This window comes from Phyllostomus hastatus, unplaced genomic scaffold (assembly GCF_019186645.2).
Source record: "Phyllostomus hastatus isolate PE091 unplaced genomic scaffold, TTU_PhHast_1.1 phas_contig_80, whole genome shotgun sequence".
In the NCBI taxonomy this organism is placed as follows: domain Eukaryota; kingdom Metazoa; phylum Chordata; class Mammalia; order Chiroptera; family Phyllostomidae; genus Phyllostomus; species Phyllostomus hastatus.
Window position 1 is genome coordinate 17,866,295 of NW_025333960.1, and position 21,255 is coordinate 17,887,549.

Here is a 21,255-nt window from a genome sequence, read left to right on the forward strand (position 1 = left end):
ACAAAGTAGCTCTACCTAATACATAAAAACAAACACAGGGAGGTTGCCAAAATGAGGAGATAAACAAACATGGCCCAAATGAAAGAACAGAACAAACCTCCATAAAAAGAACTAAACAAAATGGAGAAAAGCAATCTCTCAGATACAGAGTTTAAAACACTAGTTATCAGGATACTCAAGGAACTCAGAAAGGAGCTCAACAGCATAAAAAAGATCCAGTTAGAAATGAAGGACACCCTAATTGAAATAAAGAAAAATTTACAGGGAATCAACAGTAGAGTGGATGAAGCCAAGAATCAAATCAGCGATTTAGAACCTAAGGAAGCAAAAAAAAAAAAAAAAGACAAAAACAAACAAACTAACAAACCCAATCAGAACAGCAAGAAGAAAAAAGAATCCAAGAAAATGAGGGCAGCCTAAGGCGCCTTGGAGACAACGATAAGCACACCAATACTCACATCTTAGGGGTGCCGGAAGGAGAAGAGAAAGAGCAAGAAATTGAAGTCTATTTGAAAAAATAATGAAAGAAAACTTCCCTAACTTGGTGAAGAAAATAGACATACAAGTCCATAAAGAACAGAGTCCCAAACAAGATGGACCCAAAGAGGCTCACTCCAGGCCATGTCATAATTAAAATGCCAAAAATTAAATACAAAGAGAGAATTTTAAAAGCAGCAAAAGAAAAGCAGTTATTTACCTACAAGGGAGCCCCCATAAGACTGTCAGCTGATTTCTCAAAAGAAGCTTTACAGGCTAGAAGGGATGGGCAAGAAATATCCAAAGTCATGAAAAGCAAGGACTTACAACCAAGATTACGCTACCCAGCAAAGGTATCATTTATAATCGAAGGGCGAAGAGGAAATGAAGAATACAATTTCTGAACTGAATACAGTAGAAGGAATGAAAAACAGGACCGATGAAGCAGAAGATTGGATCGGCGAGCTAGAGGACAAAGTAGAAGAAAACATGCAGAAAGAGCAAGAAAAGGAAAAGAAGCTCAGAAAGAATAAAGAGGGATTAAGAAAAATGCAAGGCAATAAAATGTAATAATATCCGTATAACAGGGATACCAGAAGGAGAAGAGGAAGAGCAAGGGATAGAACACCTACTTGAAAAAGTGATGAAGGAAAACTTCTCTAATTTGATGAGAGAAAAAGCCACACAAATCTAGGAAACACAGAGAGTTCCAATCAAGAGGAACCCAAAGAGAGTCACTTCAAGATATATAATTAAAATGGCAAAATACCAAGACAAAGAGAGAATCTTAAAGGCAGCGAGGGAGAAACAGGAAATAACATACAAGGGGGCCCCAATAAGGTTAGCAGCTGACTTCTCAATGGAAACACTCCAGGCCAGAAGAGAATGGCAAGAAATATTCCAAGTAATGAGAACCAGAGGTCTACAACCAAGGCCACTTCATCCAGCAAGGCTCTCAATCAAGATAGAAGGCCAAATAAGAAGCTTTCCAGACAAAAGAAATCTAAAAGAATACACCTCCACCAAACCTGCGCTGCAAGAGATGCTAAAGGGACTGCTTTAAGGAAAGAAGAGAGAGAAAGAGAAGGAGGGAGGGAGGGAGGGACACAGGTATGAAAATGGCAATGAATAAGTACCTATCAATAATAACCTTAAACGTAAATGGATTAAATGCTCCAATCAAAAAACATAGAATAGCTGAATGGGTAAGAATGCATGACCCACACATATGTTGCCTACAAGAGACCCACCTCAGGACAAAAGATCTACATAGACTAAAAGTGAAGGGCTGGAAACAAATTTTCCAAGCAAATGGTCAGGAATAAAAGCTAGGGTAGCAATACTCATATCAGACAAAACAGACTTCCAAAAAAGGGCCATAAAGAACGACCCAGAAGGTCACTTCATAATACTCAAGGGAAGAATCCACCAAGACATAAATATTGTAAATATATATGCACCCAACATAGGAGCACCCAAATACATCAAGAAAATCTTAGAGGACTTTAAGAAGGATATTGACAGCAACACAATTATAGTAGGGGATTTTAACACCCCGCTGTCAAAAATGGATAGATCTTCCAAACAAAATTATCAACAAAGATACTGTGGCATTGAACAATGCTCTAGAGGAAATGGACTTAAGTGATATATATAGAGCCCTTCATCCCAAAGAAGCAAAACACACATTCTTTTCAAATGCACATGGAACATTTTCAAAGACAGAACACATGATAGGACACAAAGCAAGCCTCAACAAATTTAAGAAAATTGAAATTATACCAAGCATTTTCTCTGACCACAAGGGACAGAAACTAGAAACCAACCCCAAGGGAAGAAACCCGAAACACTAAAAATTATGGAGATTGAATAGCATGCTATTAAACCATGAATGGGTCAAGAATGAAATAAGGGAAGAAATCAAAAAGTTTCTGGAAACAAATGAAAATGAACTCACAACAACCCAAAATTTATGGGACACAGCCAAGGCAGTCCTGAGAGGGAAGTTCATAGCGATACAGGCCTACCTAAAAAAGATACAAACATTTCAAACAAACAACATAACTCTACGTCTACAAGAACTCGAGGAACAACAACAAAGACAGCCCAGAGCAAGTAGAAGGAAGGAAATAACCAAGATCAGAGCAGAATTAAATGACATAAAGACTAAAAGCACAATTCTAAGGATCAATGAATCCAAGAGCTGGTTCTTTGAAAAGATAAACAAAATTGACAAGCCTTTCAGCAGACTCATCAAGAAAAAAAGAGAGAAGACCCAAATAAACACAATCAGAAATTACAGAGAGATTACAACAGATACCACAGAAATACAAAGGATTCTAAGAAATTACTATGAAGAACTGTATGCCAAGAAATTTGAAAACCTAGGTGAAATGGACAAATTTCTAGAAAAATATAATCTTCCAAAACTCAAAAAAAGGAAGCAGAAAGCCCAAACAGACCAATAACAGCAGATGAAATTGAAGCAGTAATAAAAAAACTCCCAACACACAAAAGTCCGGGTCCAGATGGTTTCACAGGAGAATTGTACAAAGCATTTAAGGAAGAGCTAATCCCTATCCTTTACAGACTATTCCAAAAAATCCAAAAACATGGAAGACTCCCAAACTCTTTTTATGAAGCCAGCATCATCCTAATCCCCAAATGAGATAAAGACACAACAAAGAAAGAAAACTTCAGGCCAATATCACTGATGTACATAGATGCTAAAATCCTCAACAAAATATTGCCAAACTGCATCCAACAATACATTAGAAAGATCATACACCATGACCAAGTGGGATTCATCCCAAGGATGCAAGGATGGTTCAATATTCACAAATCAGTAAATGTAATACATCACATAAACAAAAGCAAAGAGAAAAATCACATGATAATATCAATAGATGCAGAAAAAGCATTTGATAAGGCACAACACCCATTTTTGATAAAAACACTCAGCAAAGTGGGAATAAAGGGAGCATTCCTCAACATAATAAAGGCTATATATGAGAGACCTACAGCCAACATCATTCTCAATGGGCAAAAACGAAAATCTTTTCCACTAAGATCAGGAACAAGACAAGGCTGTCCATTTTCACCACTTCTATTCAATATAGTATTGGAAGTTTTAGCCACAGTGATCAAACAAGAAAAAGAAATAAAAGGCATCCAAATCGGAAAGGAGGAAACAAAACTGTCACTGTTTGCAGATGACGTGATAGTATACATAGAAAATCCTATAGACTCAGCCAAAAAACTGCTTGACCTAATAAATGAATTTGGCAAAACAGCAGGATACAAAGTCAATATCCAGAAATCAAAGGCATTTCTGTACACCATCAATGAAACAGCAGAAGCAGAAATCAGGGAAAAAAAATCCCATTTGATATAGCAAAAAGAAGAATAAAATATCTAGGAATAAACCTAACCAAAGAGGTAAAAGACCTGTATTCAGAAAACTACATAACACTGAGGAAAGAAATCAAGGAAGACACAAACAAATTGAAACATATACCGTGTTCATGGATAGGAAGAATTAACATCATCAAAATGTCCATACCCAAAGCAATTTACACATTCAATGCAATTCCTATTAAAGTACCAATGGCATATTTCACAGACACAGAACAAACACTTCAAAAATTTATATGGAACCATAAATGGCCCTGAATAGCTGCTGCAATTTTGAGAAAGAAAAGCAAAGTAGGAGGGATCACAATACCTGATACCAAACTGTATTACAAGGCCACTGTAATCAAAACAGCCTGGTACTGGCATAAAAACAGGCACATGGACCAATGGAACAGAACAGAGAGCCCATAAATAAACCCAAGTCTCTACGGTCAACTAACATTGACAAAGGGGGCAGCAACATAAAATGGAGTAAAAACAGTCTCTTCAACAAATGGTGTTGGGAGAACTGGACAGCTACATGCAAAAAAATGAAACTCGAGCACCAACTTACACCATATACAAAAATAAATTCAAGGTGGATAAAAGACTTAAATATAAGTCATGTCACCATTAAAGTCCTAGAGGAAAACATAGGCAGGAAAATCTCAGATATTTCACGCAAAAACATTTTTACTGATACGTCCCCCAGAGCAAGAGACATAAAAAAAAGAATAAACAAAGGGGATCTCATAAAAATAAAAAGCTTCTGCACAGCTAAAGAAAATAGTATTAGAATAAAAAGAGAACCAACTGTATGGGAAAACATATTCGCCAGTGATACCTCAGACAAGGATTTGATCTCCAAAATACATAAAGAACTCACAAGACTCCACTCTAAGAAGACAAGCAACCCAATTAAAAAATGGGAAAAGGACTTGAACAGACACTTCTCCAAGAAGGACATACAGAGGATCCAGAAACATATGAAAAGATGCTCAATATCGCTAGCTTTCAGAGAGATGCAAATTAAAACCACAATGAGATACCACTTCACACTAGTCAGAATGGCCATCATAAACAAACAAGTGTTGGAGAGGTTGTGGTGAAAAGGGGACCCCAGTACACTGTTGGTGGGATTGCAGACTGGTACAACCACTATGGAAAACAGTAGGGAATTTTCTCAGAAAACTAAAAATGGATCTGCCTTTTGACCCAGCAATTCCACTGCTAGGATTATATCCTAAGAACCCTAAAACACCAATCCAAAAGAACCTATGCACCCCAATGTTCGTAGAAGCACAATTTACAATAGCTAAGTGCTGGAAGCAACCTAGATGCCCATCAGTAAATGAGTGGATCAAAAAACTATGCTACATTTTCACAATGGAATCCTATGCAGCAGAAAGAAAGAAGGAGCTCCTACCCTTTGCAACAGCATGGGTGCAACTGGGAAGTATTACGCTAATCGAAATAAGCCAGGCAGTGAAAGACAAATACCATATGATCTCACCTTTAACAGGAACCTAAACAACAAAACAAAGAAACAAGCAAAATATAACCAAAGACACTGAAATAAAAAACAGACTGACAGAGTTCAGAGGGGAGAGGAGCGGGAATTTCAGGGGAAAAGGGGAAGGGTTTACAGGAATGAGTATAAAGGACACATGGATAAAAACTAGGGGCAAGTGGAAACCCTGGCTACCATAGCTCAGTGGATTGAGTGCGGGCTGCAAACCAAAGCATCGCAGGTTTGATGTCCAGTCAGGGCACATGCCTGGGTTGCAGGCCATGGCCCCCTGCAACCGCACATTGATGTCTCTGTCTCTCTCTCTCTCCCTCTCTCCCTCTCTCCTTCTCCCTCTCCCTCTCTCTCTCCCTCCCTCCCTCCCGTCCCTCTCTAAAAATAAATAAATCTTAAAAAAAAGTGAAAGAAGCTTAAAAAATAAAAAATAAATAAATACTCAAAAAAAAGAAAAAGAGTAATTTGAAAAAAAACTAGGGGTGGGTGTAAATGGGAGGGAGGAGGGGAGCGCTGAATGGGTGGGCTGGGATGGGAGTAAAAGAAAACTGTAAAAATGAAAAAAAAAATTAAATTAATTAAAATCTTTTTAAAAATGAGGAATAAAATGGCAATAAATACATGTGTATCAACAGTTGAATTTAAAAAACAAAATAAACAAGCAGAACAGAAACAGAATTATAGACACAAAGAATGTTTTGATCATTGCCAGATACAGTGGGGGTCAGGGGAGTAGGTAAAAATGGTGAAGGGATTAAGAAGTACAAATTGGCAGTTACAGAATAGTTGTGGAGATCTAAAATATAGCACAGGGAATAGAGTAGACAAAGAACATAAATGCAGAACCCATGGACATGGACAATGGTGTGGGTATTGCCTGAGGAAGCTGGGGAGGCTGGCTAAAGGGAAAAAGGGGGGCAAATATGGGACAACTGTAAAAGCATAAACAATAAAATATAATAAAAAATTAAAATGTTGACTACTTTTAGAAGGTAGTCACCATTCTATGTCTATCATTTAATTTAATCTTCATAAAAATCCTGTGTAGTAGTCTTATTACTTCTATTTTATAAAGAATCTGAGGCTTGGAAGAGTTAAAGAAAATGGCCAAGACAATGTCACTTCTTAGGGACAAAACTGGGATGTGAACCCAGTTTTGCTTATACCAGAGCACTTGATGGTGTCTTCAAAAGAAGAAATATCTCTCTAACTCCCCTTTCTAAACCTATGGTCTATTTTAGACTAAAGTATAAATTTCAGGAATAAGTAACTATAGTACTTATATTTCTACAATGGATTATAGATACTCACAAAGAATTCCTCATCCCAAATTAGTTTCTTTTAACTTTACAGAATTCTGGTCATAAAATCAGTTCTGATATATTAAGATAACACAACAAATGAATTTAAACTAAGCATTTCTTCACATAAAATATATTAAGATCTATAGCCAGAAGAAGAAAAAAACCCAATACACTGAATAAAGTGTCAATTCTTATTTTGTTTTGAATTATATAAACTATTGTACACATGAACACAGACTGACCACTGTACAGAAGTAACTACACATGCACACACATTCACACTAGACTTTAAGCTGTAAACTATTTTAATTTAAATTTTTAGTCATATAACTTACCTGACTATCACTACTTACCCGGCTAAGAGTGTGATCTTTGTCTGTAATTTCTTGTCTATTTCTTGAAGCAGCTTTCTTGCTTTCTTGGGTCAATTCGAAGTACTGTTCTTCTAAAAGCCCTCGAGCCAATTGCTCAGACTCAGCTTTTGTTTCTGCTAGATCCAACTGAGTAGCAAGAGTTTCTCTGCAATAGATTTATAAGAGAAATGGATACAAACAAATTCAGTTTATTCTTCCAACTTAACCATATGCATAAAAGCACAATTTACAACTTCTTCACCCTTGCATAGTGATTGCCACATTCTCCTGATTGATGAAATCATGTGAACTCAAAGAGTGAGCTCAAAATGAACTCTTCTAGAACCTGAGATTTAGTACATCCTACATCCATGATAGAGTCTGAGCTCTTAATTTTTAAATAATGAATGAAGCTTATGTTAGTTAAAAAACACACTAAATGATAAAAATAATTTTTATTGCCTAAAATAAACTGAATCCATTACCAACTTTCTATTAAATGTAAGTTATCATTTTGAAAAATTAAAGAAAAAAAGAACTCTTTAATCTTGTACCAGCTACTGTGTTTAACTAAGATAGGTAATAAAGCAATGGCAAGCAGTCTACTTTTGAAAAGGAATTTGTTTTGGATTTGGAATGGAAAGTAGCATGGCATACTGACTTGTAAGTCTGGAGGCCAGACTTAAGCCCTTATCCCTGTTCTATCACTAATTGGACAGGGACATTGGGCACATTCTTCACACTTCCTGGAGCTCAACTTAATTAAATCTGTAAAAATAAGACAGTTAAACTAAATTATTTTTGAAGTCCCTTCTAGCTCTGAAATTCAAGGAGGTTATGAAGACTTATAAATAGATTTGCAAACTACTATAAACTATTCTGGGAATGCTCCTTGGAATTTCATTTTGAGATTTTTCAGAACTGACATTCAAATCAGGACCAGATCACTCCAGTTTGCCTGCTCTTTTTCCAAAGAGCCTCTCTTCAATAAGCTATTCTGTACATGATTGTATCCTTTAGAACTAAAAATAAATATATAATTAAATTAATTAATTTTAAAAAAGGGAGAACATTCATTTATTCAATCAATTTTTATCTGAATACTACCATGTGCCAAACCCTGTTTTAGGAATTAAGGCATGTATCAGTAATATAGTTGCTGACCCCAGAAAGCACACATTAACGAGGAGACACAGGCCATTAGAAAAAAAAAAAAAAGTAGTATATACTATGCCATAGAGAATAAAAGGTGTTAGAATGAACAATATATAGTATGCTAGAAAAGAATAAAAAAAAATGGAAGAATGTGGTTTCTACATAAAATATGGTCATTATTTTATATAGGGTAATCAAGGAATCCCTTTTGCTATGTTAACATTTGAAAAGAGATATGAAATCAGAGAGTAAGCCATGTAGATATCTGGGAACACAGTGTTAGGCAGAGGAAACCATTACATAAAAAAAGCCCAGAAGTTGGTCTGAAGGAAACTAATATGAGTAGAGTAAGAGACTGAGGAAAGTTGTGAGAGAGATAGTAAGAGGAGACAGGAGGTAGTAGGGAGATGAACACACATTATAAGGCTCTCTAAAACAATATGGGGACTTTGGATTTTATTCTGAATGCCCTTTTTTAAAATTTCTGGCTGCTATGTCAAGATGTTTTTAAAGATAGCAGAAACTTGAGCATACTTAAATGAGACATGGGAAGGATATCAGAGTGGGAAAGTTGTACATCTATTCTCTGATTCAAACAAAATTTCTGAGTACTTTCTGTGGGACAATGGCAGAGTCAAGGAAACACCAGGTAGGAAAGTACTGAAATAATCAAGATTGGAAATGATATTTTGGATGGGATTGGTAATGGTACTCATGAACTGATCAGATTCTGGGCATATTTTTTATTTATAGTTAGGAGAATTTATTGATGGATTGCACGTAGAAAATGAGAAAAAAAGAAGAGTCTAAGATGACTTCAAGTTTTTGAATGAAATAACTGGGAATAATAGAAGGGCTAACACTGAAATTGAAAAAGACAGCGAGGAGCAGTTTGGCAATGTGAGGAAATAAGGAATTTTTTCTGGACATGTTACATATGAGATGCTTATTAAAACTCAAGAGAGAGATAAAATAGACAGCTGAATATAAAAGTCTGGAATTCAGGGGAGAGTATACCAGTACACTAATGGTATTTAAAGTTGTGAGGCTAGATAAGAACAAGTAGGGAGTGATCTGTATGATGTGGATATGCAAGAGAACAACGAAAACAAAACTTCCCACTCTTCAGTGTTGGATAATTCAAAACTCTTTAGCTTGATACACAAGGACCTTTGTAATCTGACTCAGGTTTATCTCTCTAGTATTACCTGTCACCAACTGTCTCCCTACCTGCAAACCAAGCCATTTGCTGTTATCCAAATTACAGGTTGGCTTTTGCCTTTTGCCTATATTTCTCCTTTCCCCATATTCCATTCCCTGGTAAATTCTTCTTTTTCTTCATTGTCACCTGGGAAATGTTCTCTGAATCCCACATGGTAAGATGAGGTATATCCCTTTGATATGTTCCAAGAGTACTTTGTCATAGTTATCTGCATTAATTTTATCTGTCTCTGGCCTAGATTCTGAAGCACTTGAAAGTAAGAACCATAACTTACTAATAATTATATCACTGGCATGAAGTAGAGTAGTTAGCACAATAGTAATGATCAACATATTTCTTTTGCCCTGAGTAGTGTGGCTCAGTGGGTTGGGCATCGTCCCACAAACCAAGAGGTCACAAGTTTAATTCCCAGTCAGGGCACATGCCTAGATTGTGGGTCAGGTCTCCATTTGGGAACATGTGTGAAGTGACTAATCGATGTCTCTCTTCCTCTCTTTCTCCCTCTCTATCCCTCTCTCTAAAAACAGATAAATAAAATCTTAAAAAAATATATATATGTATACATTTTCTTTTAAATAGAGCAAACAAAGGCAAACATGTTAATCCTCTAAAACAAGACAGCCCGTAGTGGATTGGGTTCCCCATCACATTGAATGGCCACAACCTGCAATTACATATTACACTGTAAATACAGTATGAATGACAGGCCACTGACTATACAACAGGAGTCTTATCACTGTCACAGAGACTAACCAGGAAACGTAACTTTGTACCTCCTTCAGACTCCAGCTAATGTATTGAGGATCTAAGAATGAGGGTCAACAGCTGCTAATAACACAAACAGGAAACCAGACATTACAAAGTTCTGTATGAAGCAGTCTTGTCCCCTCGATAAATCAGATCTGAATTTGTTAAGCCTCCAGATTAGGGATGTCCAATTAAATTTTCTACAGTGATGGAATGTTCTACACCTGTGTTGTCCAATATGGCAGACACTAACTACATGTGACTATTAAGCATCTGAAATGTAACCAGTACACGTGATGAACTAAAGTTTTACTTTATTTAAATGGATTAAAGTTTAAATTTAAATGGTGACATGTGACTAGTGGCTACCACACTGGACAGCACAGCTGTAGATTTAACCCCTGATTTGCAGGAAACACAAAAGGAGGATAAAACTATTTAATTAACTATGGAAAAAGAATCAACAAAATCACAACTGAGAAAAACTATAAAGGGCAAATGATCCAATTCTTTCAACAAATAAGTGTTAGGATAATAATTACTCTTGTGGTGGGAAGGGAAAATGGTATAACTAGAGAGGGGGTATAGTGGAATTCTGTGGTGAAAATAAAGTTCCATCTCTTCCATGGGTGGTAGTTATAGTGATATTTGTCATACAATTCATATAACTATACATGTTTTATTATTTTATGTTATTTGTTTGCTTCAACAGTAAAAGTTAAATTTTTAAATTTCTTTTAAGGGTGGTTACATCAAAAGAGAATATAACAATGTCAGAAGTTCTAGTGTCTGCTTTGACACTAGCTATGAGAATTTGTTACACTTAAGTAGCTTTAGGAGATCTTCTCTTTCTAAGGCCCTAAGCACACATGCAAAGCACACATGAGGAAGACATTAAATACCTTTACCTAACTTAAAAGGACTTGCAAATACAGCCTGAACTATTTATACACAAACAGATGTTTGAAAATTAAGAAGCCCTTGGAAACAATTTTAGTGTCAGTTTACTGAATCTTTGTATAAGTGCGATAGTGTTAATGTAGTAAATTATTTCTTCACAATAAAGGTAAACTTTAGCCTAATTTAGTTTGATTTGTTTTGAATTAACCCAACATGATTTGCTATAACTATATCACTGCCATCAGGATAATAACACAACTACTCTCTATCTTTACACTTCAAGTTAAGAACGTTTTGCTATAATACTGATTCTTGTTCTAAAGTAAAGTGAACATACTTCTCATTTTGTAGGTCCTGTATTTTCTTTAAACTTTCTCTGTTTTTTTCTTCAATTTCTTCCTTAAGTTCCTTTACTTGGGTTTTATAGAGTGTCTGCAAAACAAGTGATAGGAAAAAAAATAAGTGTTTAGAGTGAGTTAAAAAACAGTTGATAGTTTCTTATAAAGCTAAACAACTAATATATGATTCAACAATTCCACTCCCAAGTATTTAAATGGTAGAGCACAAGATTGGCAACCAAAAGAAAAACTTCAGAGGCTTCAATAAAGCCTCAAAGCTATAAATGCTCATCAACACTAGTAGTAAAAGTAACTTAGCCTGCAACAAGTAAAAGTCAGAGTGATTTTTATAGAGAAAAAGCAAAACAGATGCATAAAATGCATATAGAGTCAAAGACGAAAAAACTCTGGAACAAATATATGTTTGTAGGCTACTATAATATGTATATATGAATCACACATGATAATACTGGTACTGTAAACAACCTGAACTTGCTACCAGGCAGGCAGAACCCTTAACAAAGTCTCATATGTAGCTCTAGAGTTTGAATGGCAATTCTGGAAATTATTTGCACAAAAATGGTAATTTTTTTACAACTTAAAAAAAAAAAAGAACTCACATTCAGAAATAAAATGTGGAAATGGAGATATAAAAAGGAAAACAACCACTTCACACAGTCATTTTAAAAAGAATTAGCATTCATGCTAATAACCCAAATTTTGTTTTAAGTCAGGTCTTGAAACAGTCTATATGTTAAAATGATTCTCACCGAGAAATACTGCTCAGCTTCAAGCTGATCTTGTAGTTCCCGCATCTGTCCTTCATTTCCTCTATATTGTCTTCAGATAAAAGAGAAAATAGTCAACACATGCTCTTATTTATAGCAGACTTTATATCATTCTTTGTTTGCTAAAGGTGGTAAAATAAAAAGGTTTACTAAAGTGACCTTTGTTTAAAAAAATCCTACTTTATTATGCAGTATTACTTTACTTGGTTAGTATCACTTTATTTGGTTAGGCCATATTGTCTGGTTCCATTTTGCTCCTTATGAAATGATACTATGCAAAGCAGAGTGAACCCTTTTCTAACAAAGATCACTTTCAGAAGAATATTAATTGTGGATAAATGCTAGTTGCAAAAATAAAAGTGACTCTGGTAAATTTTTATAGAGAAAAGCATTTTTAGGGGAACATTTAAAAAGTCTTATGGAGTAAGTAAACCATGAAAAGCAAAGGACATTAAAATATTTAATACATAATAAAAATAAGTCAGTACTATACATTTTGGCCAATTAACAACCAGGCAGGGGGTGGGGTGGTAGAAATCAGTAGGAAATGGAAGGGAGGAAAAGAAACAGAAAACTAACTACATGTCTAAAACACAATTTGAATAGAGAGGAACAGACTCAAAAAGACAGACACAATGTGATCCACAGACACAGCTTTTCAAAAATGAGTAATTCCATCTGCAGCTGCTACATTTTTATATTAAATATTAATAGGTTTGTATTTACAGCATCTAATAAGGCATATATGGTTGACAGAAAGTGCATAGTAAAAGTTCAATGACTACTGAGTTAAAGTTATTTTGGGAGAAGAAAAGTATAAAACATTACTTGGTGAGAATAGTGACTCTAAAAGGGGAAAAGAATTTCATCAATATAAATCCAACAAAATCAAAATGACATTTTATCCAAGAATCATTGTGTTATAAATTAAGCTGGCAAATGAATTTGATACTGTAACATAAATCTGGAGTAAATAAACACACATGGCTTGGTACAGGATATATCCACTCATGATACTAAATTTTTGGAGCATGTCCTTATACAAGTTCTGAAAGCAATTGCTCACACCTTGCTTTGTCTCCATTTCAAGTAAGCAGGCACATCAGATCTCAGAATAAAAGGAGAAAAAAGGCACTTTGCATTCTGACATGAACCAAAGGAACAAAGCAAAACAAACAAATAAAGGGTCATCATGTCCAATTCTCTAATTCACATCATGTCTAGTTTCTAAAGTAAACCTTGAACATTTCCTATAAGGTATGGAATCCTTAAGAAAAAGTTTATCCCTGTTTTTTGTAACTCAAATGTGAAAAAAAAAAAAACAACAAATTTTGTGGACATAAAAATCATGAGAATACTGTTTTTCCCTCCCTAAACAGATTTAATGTAAACAAGCAGCCTTGATAATATCCTCTTTTCTTCCTTTAAATACCTGTATTTTTTATTTAGTAAGCCTGTCCTTCTAAAGCCTGAACTCTCTTGTAAACTTTCTTCGTAAGTAAATTATTTTATTTCTAAATGTTTAAGTCTTCCTTTCAACAAATCCTAAGTATGCATCTATGAACACATAAAATATCAAACACACAGGCAATGCTGAACTGAGTACAAAAAGAAATAAAAAATATTATATTTGAGACTTACTTTGTAAGCTGAGCTAACTCAAATTCTAATAATCGCTTCGCTTCCAATAAAGTATTTATTTCCTGTTTCATCTGCTTTTCTAGACCTTTTAAATTATCTGCCTCAAATGCTTGAGTCTTCAATTCATTTTGTAACAATAGTCGCTTATTTGATTCCTGCTCCAACTGCAAGGTGAGAGTCTTAACCTATGAATGAGAAAAATGACTGTGATCTTAAATGTCTTTAAATTTATTAGATATTATTTAAAGAATACAATCAAATCACAAGTACATTGTCATACCTTATACAAATAGTAGAGAATATCAGTATTCTAAAGTATCTATTATTCTATGTGTTTATTACTTTAGGATTTAATTAAGTCAAATTAACCCCCAAATTTCAGATATAAGACCTTGGTGCAATGGGGAAAATTTGGTTTCTTTCTACTCTAACCTGTATGGAAATTCTGGAATAGAAGATTGAGTATAAAAGCCACTTTGAGGGGCAACTTCCTAAGATGCACTTAAATTTACTGGTTCATTTATAAGTGTTTGTGTTAGTTTATAACCCTCCAAAGTTTTTGAGGCCTTCCTTAACTCCTAGATGTGATGAGACATTATACCCCTCCAGTACTCACTGATTCTTCTTTTAAATATATGTCATGACTATCTTTCCCTCTGGACTGTTAAGTTCCACAAAAGTCAAGACCATTCCAATATTATTCAGCACAGAAGCAGGTGGATAACAGATGGACAAAAATATTTTAAGTGACTAAATATTACATTTCAAATTTTTAATATACATTCTTCCTGCATGCTGACTCTAATAGGTATCTCTAATTTCTCTTCTTTCTCAGTTATTATATATACTACTACCAGATGAGTTTCCCTAAAAGAGTCTTTTCACTTCTATCTTCCATTTTAAGTTTAAAAGACTATTAATACTTTGGTTCCCAAGTTTCTCTCTTCACTAATCAACATGTCTCTTATTCTCTGGTCAGATGGAGTCCCTTTTGTTCCTCACTTACCTTTCTTTTAAGCACTTAGTAATCACTCTTTTGCTGTTATCTTCACTGATAATATTCCCTCCAGCAACTCAGGCTTCTGACTCTCAAACTATTAACTTTTGAGGTCTTTCTTAACCTTTAAAATAATGGTAATGTTTCATCCCTCCTTTGTGAAGTCTCCTGATTATTTTGGTCTTCTCTTTCTCTCCTCTAATTTACATATGCGGACTAATTATTTTCACCTTATAAGTAATTTCTAAAACACACACAGGATATAATGTCATTTTGTCTTTTTATTTACTGCTTTGTAAATGTGTACCCAGTGATTTCTATCAATCTAAGCCAGTCAAGGCTGCAGTTTAACACTTTTTTTGGGAAATCCAACAGCAATGCTTCTCTTTGGGATTATAGAATACTTTACAATAAAGACAGGCTTTTTTGTTTGTTTGTTTGTTTGTTTATTTTAAAGTAGATGGTAAGTTTCTTCAGGGGAGGTGCTATGACACTTCTACACAGTTGTACTGTCACAGTGCAAAATGGTACAGATCCTATAGTGTAAATGTTTAATAACTCTTTGAAGATAAAAGTTCTGAGAGAGAGAGATACAGTGGTGACCACAGAGCAGTTCTCTATATATAGAACACAGCTCTATATATACACAGAGCTATCTATCTATCTATCTATCTATGTGTGTATATATGTGTTATTTCATTCCAATTTCCACCATGTTGTTTAAATTATAGATACTTTTCAGATATAACATGTGACTCTTTCTCTTTTATAGATGAACAAAATCAGTACTTTTTCTTACTTCATCCTCCATTCTCTCTTTACTCTCAGTCAAATGCTCGAGCTTCTGCTGAGACTGTTTCAGATCAACATCTAGCATGGAACACTGTTTCTCAATCTGAACAACCCTATTTTCAGCCTTCTCTCGAGCTTCTCTCTCTTCCTTTAGCTTTTTTTCCATCTCTGAAAAAAAAGTTGCAAACATACATTTAAACAAAGACATTACTTCATTATTTTTCTTTTTTTCCCCTTAATTTTTATTTTTTTGACTTTAGAGAGAGAGGAAGGGAGAGGGAAAAGAAGAGGAGGAGACAGTAAGAGGGGGAGAGAGGCAGACTGGGAGAGTTAGAGAGGGGAAGAGGGAGGGATCAATCTGTTGTTCTACTTATTTCTGTATTTATTCATTGATGGATTCTTGTATGTGTCCTGACCAGGGATTAAGCCAGCATCCTTGGTGTAGCAGGACAATGCTTGAATCAAATGAATACCTGGCCAGGACTACTTTATTACTTTCCACTTTCACGGGGTGTGTAAGACAAGCTGGTACCAAATATCCTTGTTTTCATCCTGGAACTCTAATAAAGCAATTCATTATAGAAGTCTTAATGTTATTTGAATAATTTATATAGTGAGATCTCTAAAGAAAGAAAGTTATAAAATATAATAAAGTAATAAAATAAAATCTTCTAAATCCTTTGTGCAATGATTTGAGAGATTATCAGTGCCATTTTCAAACCACAAGGTGAAAAACTAGAGCTAGGAAAAAAGACAGGGAGAACAGCTAAAGAGAAAGATGGATGTAGCTCAGATAAAAGCTGAAAAATAGGTCATGGTTATTAATCTATACCTTGTACTGTTACAGAAAAGTTTCGGGAGACTGAAGTTAGGAATTCTACTTTATGCAACTCAGATAAACAAGATTCCATGGTGGTACTGTATAACATCTATTTTAATTTTTACCAGAAATTATTAGTCTACAGTGAGGTTCCTTTTCTGAGATATGGTAACAAAGATTTTGAGAGGTTAATAACTTTTGCATGACCTTGCAATCAGTAAATTACACCAACAACATGCAAACTTATTAAGTCTGCTTTCCCACTCTCAGAGACTGTCAACTGGATGACAAAAAGAAAACATTAGAAAGAAAGTTCCTCATCTTTTTCCCCAAACCTATAAACTTAGCTGCACCAATACAATCATGACTTATTTCTAGTCAAGACAGAGGCACAGGCAGATACACTTTGCCTCCTCGCACAACAAAAACAAGGACAACAACAAATTTAAAAACAAAAAGTAGCCAGGACTGCTAGAAAATCAAACTGTATGGGAGTCCAAAAACTGAGGAGTTAAAGAAGAAACATTCACTCAGACCGGTAGGAGGGGCAGAGACAGACACTGGGGGCAGAGAGAACATGTGGCAAGTCGGTGGCTGGTAGAATTGGCTGCCCCACATTTGCTTGTGAATAAACTGGGAGGAACAACTGGGGAGCAAGACAGACCATGCAACCCAAGGTTACAGCATGGAAAAAGCAAGCCTCAAAACCTCTGGCTGTAAAAACCAGTGGCAGTTGTGGTGGCAGGAGAAACTCCCAGCGTCACAGGAGAATTTGCTGGAGAGACCCACAGGGTCCTAGAACATACACAAAACCACCCACCTGGGAATCAGTACCTGAAAGAGCATAATCTGCTTGTGGGTAACTGGGGAAGTGACTGAAAGCCAGCCAAGAGCTGAGCAAGCAGCATTGTTCCCTCTCCGACTCCTACCCTACAGACAGTGCCACAACGTGGGTTGCCCTGCCCTGGCTAATACCTATGGCTCCACCTCTTACAACATAACAGGTGCACTAAGACAAAGTAATGTGGCCAAAATGGAAGAACAGATCAAACTCCCAAAATAGAACTAAGCGATGAAGAGAGAGCCGGCCTATCAAATGTGGAGTTCATTACACTGGTAATCAGGATGCTCACATAAATGGTTAAGTATGGTTGCAAAATAGAGGAAGAAGCGAAGGCTATCCAAAGTGAAATAAAGAAAAATATAGAAGAAACCAAGTGAAGGGAAGGAAACTGGAACTGAAATCAACAGTTTGGAGCATAGGAATGAAAGAAATATTCGACCAGAACAGAATGAAGAAACAAGAATTCAAAAAAATGAGAAGAGGCTTAGGAACCTCAGGGACAATTTTAAACATTCCAACACCTGAATCATAGGGGTGCCAGAAAGAGAGGAGGAAGATCAAGAAATTGAAAAAATAATGAAGGAGAACTTCCCCAATCTGGCAAAGGAAATAGACTTCCAGGAAGTCTAGGAAGCTCAGAGAGCACCAAAGAAGCTGTATCCAAGGAAGCACACACCAAGGCACATCATAATTACATTAGCCAAGATTAAAGACAAGGAGAGAATCTTAAAAGCAGCAAGAGAAAAGGAGACAGTTACCTACAAAGGACTTCCTATACAACTATAGCTGATTTCTCAAAAGAAACCTTGCAGGTGAGAAAGGGCTGGAAAGAAGTATTCCAAGTCATGAAAGGCAAGGACCTATATCCAAGATTTCTCTATCCAGCAAAGCTATCATTTAGAATGGAAGGGCAGATAAAGTCCTTCCCAGATAAGGTCAAGTTAGAGTTCATCATCACCAAGCCCTTATTATCTGAAATGTTAAAGGGACTTATCTAAGAAAAAGAAGATCAAAACTATGAACAGTAAAATGACAACAAATACAAAACTGTCAACAACTGAACCTAAAAAACAATCTAAGCAAACAACTAGAACAGGTACAGATTCACAGAAATGGAGATCACATGGAGGGTGATCATTGGGGACGGAGAGGAGGGGAATGGGGGAAAAGATACAGGGAATAAGTAGCATAAATGGTAGATAGAAAATAGGGGGAATGCTGGTGAGAGGGGGTGCAGAGCACAAGGGAATAAAGGGGAGAAAAAATGGGACAACTATAATAGCATAATCAATAAAATATACTTAAACAAAAATCATTACTTCTATTCCCATCTCTCTAATCAAACATAAATCCATCTGCTTCTGTTCCAGACTTTGTTCCTTCAAGTATTTCATCTCTTTCCTTTCTCAAGAATTTCTTCCTCCCAACTGAATCATTCCCATGAAGCTAATAATCTATTGTCTCCTTAAATATCCTCTACTAATCTCATATCCCTCTTCAGCTACCACCCATCTCTGTTCATTGTCAAACTTCAGAAAGTTACCTACACTAACTATCTCCAGTGCCTCACCTGCTACACATTTATCTCTTTACAATTTGGCTTCTATCTCCACCATTCCACTTAAACTCCTACTTGTATGTTAACCAATGACATCTATCTTGCAAAAAATTCACAATATATACAATATCTGTCTCCATCTTTGCTGAACTTAACAGAATTCAATATACTGAACCACTTCATTATTCCAATGCTTTACTTTTCAAGCTTCTGATATCATATTCTCTTGGTTTTTGTTATCTGTTTGGCTGCTCTTTCTTTTGTTGGTTTCTCCTCTTCTACCTGACCTCCAAATGTTAGACTGCCTTAAGGTTCCATTATGATTCTTCTCTTCTGACCTTATTCTTCCCTTCACTGATTTCATCATGGTCTTCAGATGGCCACGTGTGTATGGCCCCTCTACCCTAGGCTTCACACTTATTACATACAATTGACTATTTGACATCACCACCTACATGTCAAACATGCTTTTCAAAGTTAACATATCTTAAAAGATTCCATCATCTCCCTCCCTTCCCAAACCACTCCTACCCATCATCTCAATGTCAAAATATATTAACATACATCCAGCTATTCAAATTAAAAGTCTGAGTCTTTCTTGATTCCTCCTTTTCCTCTTTCCATTCATTTTGTCACCAAATCTTGTCCTCTGTATCTCTAATTCTTTTCAGTTTTACTATTACCAGTGACTATACCCTAGAGCACAGGTGGCAAGCACAAGGCCCGTGGGCCAAATCCGGCCCTCCACTTTGTTTTATTTGGCCTGGCACCTTATTTCTACCTGGCAGCAGCGCTGAGCTCTCACTTAACTGTTAAGGAGTAATTATATTTATGCAGTCCTAAAATTACATTCAGTCCTTTGACAGCAACCACGAAGCTGATGTGGCCCCTGGTGAAAATGAGTTTGACACCCCTGCCCTATAGCCTTCTAGTTGATCTTCCTTTGTTACCTCTCTCAAAAGCATTCACCACACAGCAGTGAGGTGGATGAAGTAGGAGTGGCCTTTTAAAAACATTAAATTATACACATCCTATAATAAAGTTTAATTAATAAATTAGGCACAGTAAGAGATTAACACTATCTACAAATAATATAGAACAATTGTAACAATATACTACAAAAAAAGTTAGATGGATGTGATCTCTGTTTCTTTGAAAATATCTTATTGTACTATATTCACCCTTCTTGTGATGATGTGAAATGATAAAATCCCTATGCAATGAAGTGAGGTGCATGCCGTTAAGTATTATGATGTAGCATTTAGGCTATTACTAACCTTCTGACAGTATGTAACAAGCACTTTATGGCTTCTCTTTGGCACATCTGAATTGCCAGGGTCACTACTCTTGTGCTTTGAGGTCATTATTAAGTAAAATAAGGGTTACTTAAACATAAGCACTGAAATACTGCAACAGTGGGTCTTATAACCAAGACTAACAGGTGGAACGTATAGAGTCGATACACTGAGGGGGCGGGGGGGGGAAGAATGGCTCACATCCTTGAGGAATGGAGCAGGACATTGTGAGATTTCATTGTAATACTCAGAACAGCACAAAACTGAAAACTTACGAACTGTTTATTCCTAGAATCTTCCACTTAAAATTTTTGGACCTCAGATGACCATGGGTAACTGAAACAGAAGTGAAATCAATGGATGGAAGTGGGGGGACTACTGTAATAAGTTAAAATAAGATAAGAGACTGGACCTGAGTATAGCTAGAACATATCAGCTAAGACAGGAAAAGGATCACCCCCCTCTAAGATGACAGGGAAGGTATTGAAGATGGGTAAAGAAGTAGGATAGGTTGATTAAATTAAGAGAACTAGATTTTAAGAAATTCACACCTATGCTTTCATGATTTCTTTTTGAAATAGAAGAAATGTTCACCTAAAAATGGAGTAATAAAGAAATGGCATAGGAAGCTCAAGAAAAGAAATAAGAGAAGGAACTCATGAGTAATATACTAAAAAAAATGACAGCTCAACTGTAGTAGGAGATAATGCATTGGACTGACACCCATCTGAAGAACTATATAAAATGAAGAAAGTGGCTGGTTGATCTGATCTAAGGTTGTGTTTAGAGGGCTAATACAGTGGAATTACACAGAAATGAGAAAAATGAGGGTACACAGCAGGAAAGCAGATGAATTAGCAGATAGTAAGTTCCAGAATAGATTGGTAAGAAAATTAACTGAAAAACTGGGAAAAAAGAGCAATTCCACTGACTTTTATAGGGAGTAGAGGGTAGTATAGGGTGGTGGAATGAGGAAACTAGAAGGTAAAATTGTTATTTTATAAAAATGAACAAAACCAGAGACATGGAAATAAAGAACAAACTGACAGTGACTGGGGTGGGGGGCAGATAATGGGGGAAAGCAGGGGAAGGGGCAAATAAAGGCACTT

At 35.9% G+C, this 21,255-nt stretch overlaps 1 protein-coding gene across 2 annotated transcripts in view; it reads right to left on the bottom strand.

Moving 5' to 3' along the window:
* Positions 1–21,255, bottom strand: part of ROCK1 (Rho associated coiled-coil containing protein kinase 1) — a 153,772-nt gene that overhangs the window by 20,530 nt on the left and 111,987 nt on the right. For both annotated transcript variants that reach the window (XM_045849708.1, XM_045849707.1), the window contains exons 19-23: positions 15,637–15,797; positions 13,841–14,025; positions 12,182–12,251; positions 11,411–11,505; positions 7,050–7,215 (exon numbers count right to left, since the gene is read on the bottom strand). In XM_045849708.1, coding sequence (XP_045705664.1) covers positions 7,050–7,215; positions 11,411–11,505; positions 12,182–12,251; positions 13,841–14,025; positions 15,637–15,797 — 677 coding nt within the window. The remainder of the gene's footprint in view (positions 1–7,049; positions 7,216–11,410; positions 11,506–12,181; positions 12,252–13,840; positions 14,026–15,636; positions 15,798–21,255) is intronic.